General features: G+C 38.5%; 2 protein-coding genes across 2 annotated transcripts in view; one reads left to right on the top strand and one right to left on the bottom strand.

Moving 5' to 3' along the window:
• Positions 1-14,356, bottom strand: part of LOC139977745 (NLR family CARD domain-containing protein 4-like) — a 346,755-nt gene that overhangs the window by 243,398 nt on the left and 89,001 nt on the right. The gene's annotated exons all lie outside the window — the stretch shown is intronic.
• On the top strand, positions 4,641-8,194 carry LOC139977995 (uncharacterized). Its single transcript, XM_071987886.1, has 3 exons — positions 4,641-4,681; positions 5,464-7,215; positions 7,693-8,194. Exons 1-3 carry the CDS (start codon positions 4,641-4,643, stop codon positions 8,192-8,194), a joined length of 2,295 nt encoding a protein of 764 aa, XP_071843987.1.

Consider the following 14,356-nt stretch of genomic DNA (forward strand, 5'->3'; position numbering starts at 1 on the left):
CTATTTATCGGTACCGCACATTCGATTTATCGGTATTCGATTCGATTAATCGGTATCGCAGGTTCAATTTGTCGGTACCGCATTTTCGATTTATCGGTACCGCACAATCGATTGATCGGTACCGCACATTCGATTTATCCGTACCGCACATTCGATTTATCGGTACCGCACAATCGATTTATTTGTACCGCACATTCTATTAATCGGTATCGCACGTTCGATTTATCGGTACCGCACTTTCTATTTATCGGTACCGCACATTCGATTCATCGGTATCGTAAATTCTATTTATCGTTATCGCACATTCGATTTTTCGGTATCGCACATTTGATTTATCGGTACCGCAGATTCGATTAATCGGTATCGCACGCTCGATTAATCGGTACCGCATTTTCGATTGATCGGTACCGCAGATTCGATTAATCGGTTTCGCACGCTCGATTAATCGGTACCGCATTTTCGCTTGATCGGTACCGCACAATCGATTGATCGGTACCGCACAATCGATTTATCGGTACCGCTTATTCTATAAATCGGTACCGCACAATCGATTTATCGGTACCGCATTCGATTTATCGTTATCGCACATTCGATTTATCGGTACCGCACATTCTATTTATCGGTATCGCACATTCGATTTATCGGTATTCGGTTCGATTAATCGGTATCGCAGGTTCGATTTATCGGTACCGCACTTTCGATTTATCGGTACCGCACAATCGATTCATCGGTACCGCACATTCGATTTATCGGTACCGCACAATCGATTTATCGGTACCGCACAATCGATTGATCGGTACCGCATATTCGATAAATCTGTACCGTACAATCGAATTATCGGTACCGCATATTCCATTTATCGGTATCGTAAATTCATTTTATCGGTATCGCGCATTCGATTTATCGGTCTCGCACATTCGATAAATCTGTACCGCACAATCGAACTATCGGTACAGCATATTCGATTTATCGGTATCGTAAATTCATTTTATCAGTATCGCGCATTCGATTTATCGGTATCGCACGTTCGATTTATCGGTACCGCACTTTCGATTTTTTGGTACCGCACAATCGATTGATCGGTACCGCACATTCGATTTATCGGTACCGCACAATCGATTTATCGGTACCGCACAATCGATTGATCGGTACCGCATATTCGATAAATCTGTACCGTACAATCGAATTATCGGTACCGCATATTCCATTTATCGGTATCGTAAATTCATTTTATCGGTATCGCGCATTCGATTTATCGGTCTCGCACATTCGATAAATCTGTACCGCACAATCGAACTATCGGTACAGCATATTCGATTTATCGGTATCGTAAATTCATTTTATCAGTATCGCGCATTCGATTTATCGGTATCGCAGGTTCGATTTATCGGTACCGCACTTTCGATTTTTTGGTACCGCACAATCGATTGATCGGTACCGCACATTCGATTTATCGGTACCGCACATTCGATTTATCGGTACCGCACAATCGATTTATCGGTATCGCACATTTGTTTAATTGGTACCGCACAATCGATATATCGGTACCGCACATTCGATTTATCGGTACCGCACTATCGATTTATTAGTACCGCACATTCGATTAATCGGTATCGCACGTTCGATTTATCGGTACCGCACTTTCTATTTATCGGTACCGCGCATTCGATTAATCGGTATCGTATATTCGATTTATCGGTATCGCACATTCGATTTATCGGTACCGCACAAATGATTTATCGGTACCACAATACGAATTAATCGGTCTCGCACAATCGATTTATCGGTACCGCACAATCGATTTATCGGTACCGCTTATTCTATAAATCGGTACCGCACAATCGATTTATCGGTACCGCATTTGATTTATCGGTATCGTACATTCGATTTATCGGTATTGCACTTTCGATTTATCGTTTTCGCACATTCGATTTATCAGTACCGCACATTCGATTTATCGGTACCGCACATTCGATTTATCGGTATTCGATTCGATTAATCGGTATCGCAGGTTCAATTTGTCGGTACCGCATTTTCGATTTATCGGTACCGCACAATCGATTGATCGGTACCGCACATTCGATTAATCGGTATCGCACGTTCGATTTATCGGTACCGCATTTTCGATTGATCGGTACCGCACAATCGATTGATCGGTACCGCATATTCGATAAATCTGTACCGTACAATCGAATTATCGGTACCGCATATTCCATTTATCGGTATCGTAAATTCATTTTATCAGTATCGCACGTTCGATTTATCGGTACCGCACTTTCTATTTATCGGTACCGCACATTCGATTCATCGGTATCGTAAATTCTATTTATCGTTATCGCACATTCGATTTTTCGGTATCGCACATTTGATTTATCGGTACCGCAGATTCGATTAATCGGTATCGCACGCTCGATTAATCGGTACCGCATTTTCGATTGATCGGTACCGCAGATTCGATTAATCGGTATCGCACGCTCGATTAATCGGTACCGCATTTTCGATTGATCGGTACCGCACAATCGATTGATCGGTACCGCACAATCGATTTATCGGTACCGCTTATTCTATAAATCGGTACCGCACAATCGATTTATCGGTACCGCATTCGATTTATCGTTATCGCACATTCGATTTATCGGTACCGCACATTCTATTTATCGGTATCGCACATTCGATTTATCGGTATTCGGTTCGATTAATCGGTATCGCAGGTTCGATTTATCGGTACCGCACTTTCGATTTATCGGTACCGCACAATCGATTCATCGGTACCGCACATTCGATTTATCGGTACCGCACAATCGATTTATCGGTACCGCACAATCGATTGATCGGTACCGCATATTCGATAAATCTGTACCGTACAATCGAATTATCGGTACCGCATATTCCATTTATCGGTATCGTAAATTCATTTTATCGGTATCGCGCATTCGATTTATCGGTCTCGCACATTCGATAAATCTGTACCGCACAATCGAACTATCGGTACAGCATATTCGATTTATCGGTATCGTAAATTCATTTTATCAGTATCGCGCATTCGATTTATCGGTATCGCAGGTTCGATTTATCGGTACCGCACTTTCGATTTTTTGGTACCGCACAATCGATTGATCGGTACCGCACATTCGATTTATCGGTACCGCACATTCGATTTATCGGTACCGCACAATCGATTTATCGGTATCGCACATTTGTTTAATTGGTACCGCACAATCGATATATCGGTACCGCACATTCGATTTATCGGTACCGCACTATCGATTTATTAGTACCGCACATTCGATTAATCGGTATCGCACGTTCGATTTATCGGTACCGCACTTTCTATTTATCGGTACCGCGCATTCGATTAATCGGTATCGTATATTCGATTTATCGGTATCGCACATTCGATTTATCGGTACCGCACAAATGATTTATCGGTACCACAATACGAATTAATCGGTCTCGCACAATCGATTTATCGGTACCGCACAATCGATTTATCGGTACCGCTTATTCTATAAATCGGTACCGCACAATCGATTTATCGGTACCGCATTTGATTTATCGGTATCGTACATTCGATTTATCGGTATTGCACTTTCGATTTATCGTTTTCGCACATTCGATTTATCAGTACCGCACATTCGATTTATCGGTACCGCACATTCGATTTATCGGTATTCGATTCGATTAATCGGTATCGCAGGTTCAATTTGTCGGTACCGCATTTTCGATTTATCGGTACCGCACAATCGATTGATCGGTACCGCACATTCGATTTATCCGTACCGCACATTCGATTTATCGGTACCGCACAATCGATTTATTTGTACCGCACATTCTATTAATCGGTATCGCACGTTCGATTTATCGGTACCGCACTTTCTATTTATCGGTACCGCACATTCGATTCATCGGTATCGTAAATTCTATTTATCGTTATCGCACATTCGATTTTTCGGTATCGCACATTTGATTTATCGGTACCGCAGATTCGATTAATCGGTATCGCATTTTCGATTGATCGGTACCGCACAATCGATTTATCGGTACCGCACAATCGACTTATCGGTACCGCACAATCGATTTATCGGTACCGCATATTCGATAAATCTGAACCGCACAATCGAATTATCGGTACCGCATCGATTTATCGGTATCGTAAATTCATTTTATCGGTATCGCGCATTCGATTTATCGGTCCCGCACAATCGATTTGTCGGTACCGTAAATTCGATTTATCGGTATTGCACTTACGATTTATCGTTATCGCACATTCGATTTTTCCTTACCGCACATTCGATGACGGTCCGTTGTAGATCCACCTTTTTGAGTTGTGTTGTAAATTGCAGGTCAAGGGTCATTTCAGTCAGCAGAGGTCAACAATTGAAAGTCTTTTAATTATTAACTGATATCGTAAGTTATCCATGTCTACCATACGCTATATGTAGCGCCAATTGTAACTACAATAAATCCCGAAGTGAAGGTGATATGTTTTCTTTAAATCCATCATCAACTCTACAAGATATTTTCGATGTTCATTCTTATTTGCATAAACCTCGTATGCATTACAACCGTAATGGTTCAGTACAAGAACGGTTATCGTTTTTGCTTTTTGTTGGTTTGTTGGACAGATGTTTGATCTAAGAATGGAGATGAAATTCCCTCAAACTTTAGGATATCTCCGAAGGTAAAAGTTGGATGAACGTCAATGCTTGAGATGTAATTTCACAAGAACCTTAAGTGGAAAATCAAACCTTCCTGCAGATCGTGTTTGAATAAAATATGACTTACGGAAATACAAAATCGGTTTTACTTTTTTGTTACGTACTAAACATTGATTGTATAATACAGTATTTGCCCCCCTCCCTTACAAACAATATGCAATAGACATATAACAATAATTAGTCTCATTTTGAGCAACAAGGACGGTGATGGAGGGGGGGGGGGGCGACTCTATCAATCAATTATAGAAGAACCAAAGGTGGAAAAGATAGGGATGTGGTCAATGTTTGACCGTCTTCTTTCTTCAACGTCCGTCATCCCCTCCATAGCTCTCATCATGCCATCCATACTGGTCCCCTCACTTCCGTATCATCGTCCCATTCAAATACAGGTTATCATGACTAGGTATAAGCTGCCCAACAAAACCCCAAAGGGTAATATCATGGAGGTGCTGTAGGCAAGGCTATATGAACACATCATGTTTCGTTAAACATCATATGAGAACGCTGAACTGACCTCACTAGAATACGTCACGCAATTTGATTAACGGGATAATGTACTACAAATTTGAAATATTCATTTTAATACAAACAAAATGAGAATATGAATAGATCCATTCCCATTCCTCTTTCTTGTATGTTGTTTCCTATTGGAATCACAAGGGCCTACGCGTAACCATTATTAATTCAATCAATTATCTAAGTCATACAACATCATTCTGAGAATCCTGATTTTATATCTATTAAGAAGTGGGGACATTGAAATTAACCCTGGTCCATCAGGGAAACGCTCACCTAAAAATCCTTGTGTTGCCTGCTCTAAGGGTATTATCGCCACTAGCAAAGCCGTTAACTGTGATGGATGCGACAAATGGACCCAAGTTAAATGTACCAAGGAAATTTCCATCTCTTTTTACGAGGAGCTTGTTTCCACTCAAAGAGAAATTGCATTCCTCTGCAACCAATGTTCTTTCCAAGACCTTCCTTTTTATAACATAAATGTCAATGAAGACGATCCACCAAATTTCGCAAACGAGGATATGCTGCAGGAAAAAAGGGATACTTCTGATAGGCCTACCAACCTCGATATGTTTAAACACAAGGGTATTCACCTCATCCATTTTAATACAAGGTCACTGTTACCTAAGATTTCTGAACTCAGAACCATTGCATTAGAAACCCAAGCTACTATTATCGCTATATCAGAAACCTGGCTTGACGACAGTGTCACCGACACTGAGATCTTACTACCTGGCTACAACATCATTCGTTCAGACCGTGATCGCTTCGGCGGTGGAGTTTGTACTTACATCAGGAATAATCGGGCTTACACACCTCGGGATGATCTTGTTAAAGATGGGATGGAATCAGTGTGGATTGAACTTAATCTACCAGACAGTAAACCCATTATTGTTGGTACTGTATATCGTCCACCTAAAGAAAGTGCTGCTAAATTTAATGTAGGTCTGGAAGCTGTAATTTCATCGATTAGCTCAGACCATGACATTGTTATGCTAGGAGATTTCAATATCTGTATTCTTAAAGACCATGATCTTGCTAAGAACTATACCAGAACTCTGAAGTCCCTGAATCTCAGAAATCTCATTTGCGAGAAAACTAGAATAACTGATAGTTCTGCCTCCTGTATCGATCATATTATTACCAATATTTCCTTAAACAAAATTGCTAACTCAGGCACGATCGACATCGGTTTGAGTGACCACCTGCCAGCCTTCTGTACTTACAAATCCACTAAGATTAAATTTAATTCTCATAAATCCATTAAAATTAGATGCATGAAAAATTACAATCAAGATTCTTACCTTGATAACTTGAGAGAAATTGACTGGTCGGTTGTCACCAACCAGACAGATGTCGATCGAGCCTGGACTTTATTTAAGCTTAACTTATCCAATGTTTTTGACGTGGTTGCTCCTCATAGAACAGTTCGCATCAAGCAACGGTCTGATCCCTGGTTTTGGGGAGAAATTCTTCATGACATTCATAAAAGAGACCAGTTGCTCAAGAAACTTAAAATGAACAGAAATGATGCTTCTCTTTGCAGAGAATACTGTTTTATGAGAAACAAAGTAAAGCGTGATGTTAAAAAAGCCAAATCTGTATTTTATTTGTCTAAACTTGAAGAACATCGTAATGATTCGAAGAAGCTGTGGAAACAATTGAAACACCTTGGTTACAGTTCCAAATCAAACAGTTCTTCTAAGATTGTCTTAGACATTAACAACTCAAGGGTACATGAACCCAAAGCTGTTGCCGATTGTTTCAATAGCTTCTTTACTAACATTGCTGCCAATTTAGTGGAAAAACTTCCACATCCTAAACATATCTTCAACTATACTTCCGAATCTGTTCTTTCTTTTTACCGGTCGAAGGTGAGTGACTCTTTGCACCTTGAACAAGTCACCGGCGAATTCATTGAAAAAGAGCTTAAGAACCTCAATCCTCTGAAGAGCACAAGCCTTGATGATCTTCCAGCAAGGTTCATCAAGGATGGTGCTTCCATTTGAACGTCCCCTATAACTCATATTGTTAACCTGTCAATTTCCAATGATAAAGTTCCCGATGAGTTCAAGGTCGCTAAAGTCATCCCACTTCACAAGAAAAAGAGCAGAACTGATTGTGCAAATTACCGCCCTATAAGTATATTGTGCATTGTTTCTAAAATTCTTGAAAAAGCGGTCTTTGTACAACTTGAAAGTCACCTTGTCCGTAACAACTTGCTTTACAAATATCAATCTGGCTTTAGATCTAATTTTTCTACTGACACCTGTTTAATTGCTTTGCATGACACTATCAAAACCCGCAAAGCTCAAGGCCTCCTTACTGGTATGGTGATGGTGGACCTTAGTAAAGCCTTCGACACGGTTGACCATCACATTTTATGTCAAAAGCTAAAACTTATGGGTGTCAAATCAATTAACTGGTTTCTTTCATATCTTTCATATCTTTCCGGTAGATCTCAAGTCACAAGCGTGGGCGGGTGCTTCTCTGAGCCAATGGCGGTCACCTATGGCATTCCTCAAGGGAGTATTTTGGGTCCTATCCTGTTTCTCTGCTATATCAATGACATGTGTGTTTCATTGAACACTGATTTTAAGCTTTTGCTATATGCAGATGATAGTGCCATTTTGTTCTCCCACAAGAGCGCCAGGGTGATTTCCCAAAGACTTGGAGAGGCCCTAGAAGCGTGTAGTGACTGGTTTACTGACAACTCTCTCTCTCTCAATGCTGAGAAAACTGAAGTAATTCTTTTTGGTACTAATGGCATGCTCAAAAATGCTGGTGACTTCAAAATTACAACAAGTAGCAACTACTCCATTTCTGCTACTAATGTTGTCAAATACCTTGGTGTCTTAATCGACAACCGTCTGTCCTTTGATGAGCATGCCATTGATGTTATTAAAAGGGCCAATGCCAGGCTCCATTTTCTGTATCGCCAAGCCAGTTGCCTGAATTAACGGTGCAGAAGACTGCTTTGCATGGCCCTTATTCAATGTCTTTTTGACTACTCTTCTTCCTCTTGGCTCACAGGCCTCAATAAAACTCTTAAAAAGAAGCTTCAGATTACTCAAAATAAAGTGGTTCGCTTCATACTTATGCAAGGCCCGAGATTCCATGTTGGGCAGGAGGAAATTTCTGGTCTTGGATTGTTATCCGTAGAGAGTAGAGCTAAATTCATTAGGTTAAACCACACACACAAAATCCTTAACAACTGTAGTTCTCCTTACCTCACCACCAATTTCACCAAAACCTCTGCCATTCATAACCAGGGGACTCGTTCAAGACATCACAATTTCTATGTTATTGATTCTAAGTGTGGTGTTAGCTCTACTTTCTACTTCACGGCAACTCAGGATTGGAATGCTCTTCCAAATCATATCAAATCCATTAAGTCTTCTCATCTTTTTAGAGCTGAGTTAAGGAAGCATCTCATGTAATCTTGGGGGTGGGGGAGAGGGAGGCACTTTTCTGTTTTTTGTGCAATATCTTCATTTTTTGTGTCTTGTTTATTGGTTCCCTAGTTTTTTCCATTCTTTGTGCAATTTTTCGTCTATAGGGCCCCATTGGAAATGGGCCGACGTTCAGTCAGCCTAATGGGTTTAGCTCCTGTTACTCTTTTTGTTCTTTTCTTTTCCGTCCTCTTTGTCTACTTTGTCTTTGTAATAGTTTTGTATTTTGAACAATCTGAGTGCGAATAAATCAAATCAAAAAAAAAAAAAACATATAAAGAAACCCGCTGAAGCTTTCAATAATTTTGCATATCATAAACGCAATAATCTTAAACAGTTTTGAACGTATATGATTCGGGGGATAAAGGAATTAAAAGGATTTGTTCATGTTTATGAGAACTACATGTGTGACCGTAATGTGGTTACCACGAGGTCACTGGTTTGAAACTCATTCTAGCCCAAATTTGAAAATCATACTCTTTAATTTCTGTTTAAGATTTGATACGGTTACATCTTGTCACATCTATATATCTATTAAGTGAATGTCAATTTAACCTGTCAAATGTCGCATTCAGATTGTCACAGAATTGACGTAGAACAAACTGCACACGTCTACAATCTGGCAGTATACCATACACGGCCAATGAAGGACACATGAGGTATACACTTCGACATTTTGAAGTATCCTGCCCCATCTTGAAAATATTGTCACATTTTGTAATAATATCGCGTAGGTTATATAATGCCGTTTCTACGACCGTTTGGCTAGAAAGTGACACAGAAAAACCTTAAAACCCAATAATGTGGACTAGAATGTTGACGAGGGCAAGAGCCTTACCACGAAGAACATTATTTTCGCAGGCGCCCAACAAGCGATCTGATCGGTCCCCCCCCCCCCTCCCCCAACTCCCTTACTTTGATATGGATTTCCAAATTACCGACCCGAATAAACTATCGCAAGACGTAATTTAATACTATTGTGGATTGAAGATTTCCCAATAGGATAACATTTAAATATAAATAATTAGTTTTATACAAGTTTACACAATTTGGAGTTGTAACATTAAAATAACTCTATTAATACTTTTTTAAGGTATTTGGTTTCTTAACAGCAGCTATGTACAGAATATATGCTACAATAATCTATATACAAATAGCAGTTTTCATAAATATGCTTCTTTCATTATATGGAAATCTCTCTTGATGCTATCAATCGCAAATCTGTTTTCCTGCAATCAAAACGCGAATCGATGTTGATAATATCAAACTCCATTCTATATTGATACTTTCATATCCTCATCTATGTTAATGTGATCAAACTCCAATATATATTGATGTTATTGTTCGTGAATGTATACGCGAGTCCCTGTTCATGCTATCATACGCGGATCTCTGTTGATCCTATCGTTATTCGTTGATCCAATATTACGCTATTTTTTGTTAATCATATAGAGACGCGAATTTCCATTGATCTTAATGTACACAAATTTATGTTGAACCTTTTGCAATATTTCGTTGAAAACCAACTGTCAACTATGTCCAGGTTCCACGGTTTCTGTTATATGAGTTAATGCATGTTGATTTCATTCCTATCTGGCAACGAGTAAACTGCTCAAGTTGCTCACATAGCGTGCCAGTAAATATTTACTGAAAAACAACTCTTAAGATCCGAATTTTCAAACCTTATTTAAATACTTGGCTCGACCGCACTCAATGCTTCATATACACTAGGAAAAGTACAACACTATAGAATATTTTTTTATATTGAAATTGTTTACCAACTATAGTCCATGTACTAAATATTTGGTTAGTACCATTATTTGATAGGAGTCACGTAAGTTGATCTGTTCAAAACAAAAAAGAAGGAAAGGATCTGTAACAAAAACTACTGCTTGCACGGCAGAAGACGTATTAGAAACATACGCATTTGTTTATGTATTCTGATATGAAGTTCTCATTAGACTATTATAATAAATATTATATGCCAACCTAACGCATTACGAGTAGAACCCCTATTGCAAATATTACGTGTGACGATTATTGTAAATGTAAGTGGGCCTGACGTTTCGATCTTAGCAGGCTCTGCTCCACCCCCCCCCCCTTTACCAGTCTTCTCGTAGCTCTCTTCCAATTTTTCTTCTACATTTTTCTGTCTTTGTCCTTCTCTTTTTTAGAGATACTTTGTCCCTCTACAGTTTGTCTCCTATATAAACCTCTCCTCTTCCACCGGCATGTTAGTTTCTTTCTTCTCTCCATCCATTGTCTACTAATCCTCTTAAATCTGTCTTTTTGTGTTCACCCTGCTCATTAACCTGTCTGTATTATGTGCGTGTATTTGCCCATTCTGTTACCGTTACTTGTCATTCAGTCTCTGAAGAAGATCTTGCTAGGATCGAAACGTCAGGCCCACTTACTTGTACGCATTTTCTTACACGGGCTCAGTTGATAACACTTTTGTATTATTTTACGTTACGAATTAATCAGGTTACACATCCAGAGTCTATGAATGCTAAGTTAATCAATGCCGCCCTTATTTCCTTTCGGTGGACACATTTAATCCTATAGTTTTGATTTTGTTTGGACATTTTGTTTGGACATCTTGCTCGGATATTTGAACTACTGTACAGAATCATATTCGACTTATTTGTCAGATCACATGGAGATTACGATGTTTCCATGATAAATATTACAGCAAACGAGATTTAAAATTCAATTTAAATACCATATACTCTAGTCTTGTCGTACACTCTTAAAAATACCTAGTCATTTTTAACTAGAATCTAGTCAAATTTGACCAGATTACCATGTAAAATATGACTTTATGAGATCCTCGTCATTTTGACTAGAGACATCTGGTCATTTTAAGTGACTAGAAAACCTGGTTCTAAATTGACCAGGAACATCTCATCATTTTGACTACATACTAGTCAAAATTGACTAGATCATTGCCTTCTTAAATAGGCCTTCGAGGCCGGTGTTTTTTTACTTGACTCTAAAAAATAGTCAGGGGCAGACCTATAAAATCGGGTAAATTTATATATAAGGAAAGCAAGACCCATCAATGCAGACATTCTAAATGCCATTGGAATTTAAAATGAAATACTATACTGTATCCAGAATTAATGTTGAATGAAGTTCATAAAACGAACAAGCACATTTTGTGGCTCAATTTTCAGTTGGGCGCATGATTCCAGTCAACTATGGTAAGATATACACAACGTTCAAAGATTCTATCATTACATTTACTGTGATAGTTAGTATATGTTATTGGTTTTTCTCTCAAGGTTTAATGGCCTGCTGCAAAATTCCATATTAAGCGGTCCTGTTAAGGAGGGGGGGGGGGGGCACAAAATGCTACGACATGATGGGTTATGTACACATACAACAAATTTCACATTTCGAGTCTGAAATGAATTTTTCTAAACCATTTAAAATTTATTAAGATTCTGCTGGATCTTGGTCAGTCTGAATAACATTGTAAATTTTGAAATACTGTTCCATTTATATAATATTTCTTAATATTATTTCAAACATATTTAACTAAGTTGAAATTATTGCACAAATCACATGAACCTCCAAAATATTAGACGATTCCAAGCTCGTTAAAACCAAGTGAAGTTTCTGAAGTATGATGGCCTGTAAAGTATTTGGTCTTGGGTATCATTAAAAGAAGAAAATGGGCTCAACCAGCTCCTCTATTAGAATTATATTTTGGTTTTGTAAGGTCTTTACAAAAAAATATATTTTGAGCAAACTCAGTCATACAAATTTCATGCTGGCCCACAAAAACCAAATAATATAAGGAAAGCATTCCAACATTAATGCTTTCAGTCAGTACTATAAACATGAATCGTAAGCACCCTCTTTTACATCTCATTTGAAGTTTCCGCACTGCATGATACAAAATTCTTGAGGGCCAAGACACTTGGTTTTGACCTTAGCCTCCCCTTCCCTTCGCCCAGCCTGTAAATGTTCTTTTGAATGAAATCCCACACGTTATTACACTCCCAAGGGTAGTTAAGGTCCAATACATAAAACACTTTGAAACATAGATCAACTGCCTTGATAAGAGAACTAGCTGGTATTGCCATCCTTTCTACTATCACAAACTGTTGTTATGGGTTCCTTCTGTTCTCTCCAATGATTAGAATAAATGGTTGCGTCTGGCTAACCTTAGCCAGGAACTCTGGCAAGTTGGTTCCAATCTGCAGTGATGAAATAGTGAAAACAATAAACAAGATATGCAGTGATAGTTGTGAATTTTTCTCACATGCAAAGCAAAGGGTAAAGGCAAGAAAATCTGATCCCATTTTTTAAATTCATATTACTGACTTTGAAACTGAAATGTAAGTCCATTAATAGATATCCTATACTGTAGATACTTCAAGTCAACCTTTTTTCAGCTCAGGTATGCTTGATGTATTTTCAAATCTATACCAACTGAAACTTGTATTTAATAAAAAAAAATCTTTTGTAATTATAGCAAGAAAACAAGTTTTGACAATTTGATTTTCAAACTTAGTCACAACTATATTTTTTATTCAGACTTGATTGTCCAAATACCTGTGGACTTTGCAAGTTCATGAAAACCTTTCCTTCTTCATACAATATCCATGGAAATCTATCTTAACACAAAGTCCATCATAGAGCATCTCCCGACCAGGTTTCAGTTTGGGGGGAGTTTCGACACACACATTCACACAAATCACACATCAAACTTGTCTTCCCTTAACTTGGAATTGTACTTCTGATTAGTTACCGTCACCCCTAGTACATCTTTCAACGCACAAATTCATGTAGTATTTGTTCCAGTTCTAAGAAAATAGGATAAGTGATTTAATGTAGTTACCTGTACACATTGCCCAAAAGACTGTATTGCCTCTGCCAAAGTTGCTTTCAGCTTCTTCTTCTTCTTTCCGACTCCATCACACTTAGTTCCCGCAGGAAACAGAAGTGGAAGTACTTGCAATGCCACTGAAAGCTTCTCCTCGTCTAAAATTTGCAAAACAAAGTACATACAACTGTAGTTAGCTTCAAACATGCAACGTAAAATGTTATCAACTGTTTAAACTAACTCAAATTGCAGTGTTAATTCAAAGCCAGGCATACACATATAGTGCCTACAAATAGTGCAGCGCATGAAGCACTTTCACATTGCACTGACACGCGTACCTAGCCTCGTGCAAAACTTGGGGAGGGTGTTAAAAGCTTAAGAAAAACCACAATTTGGTCAGCAAATAGCTGAAATAGCTTCAAGCTCATGAAATACATAATTCTGCTTGACTGCAAAAAGTTTAGGTGGTCTGCTGTATCGTTGCTAGTATTATATGAAAGTGCGTCAATTACGAGGGTGCGTCAATTATGAAGCCTTTACTATACTAGCAATAATAATAATAATAATAAATTACACTTATATCGCGTTAAATACAGTACAGCGTTTCAAAGCACTTACTAGTGGTAGCATGGTGACTTCGAAGTTCGGACACTTAAGACTTAAAACACCCCAAAACTAAATCTTCTGGTATAAATCATTTGAAAATATACTTCATAAGGTGGGAGAATTTTGTTATAGTACGATACACGGCCAAACTTTCTTTCCTGCAAACTGTTTTCACGTTGTTTTCCAAGAAGATTCTTCGTGATTGTGGAACTGGTATTTCTTTGCTAGAG

The sequence above is a fragment of the Apostichopus japonicus genome, chromosome 12, assembly GCF_037975245.1.
Source record: "Apostichopus japonicus isolate 1M-3 chromosome 12, ASM3797524v1, whole genome shotgun sequence".
Taxonomy (NCBI): domain Eukaryota; kingdom Metazoa; phylum Echinodermata; class Holothuroidea; order Aspidochirotida; family Stichopodidae; genus Apostichopus; species Apostichopus japonicus.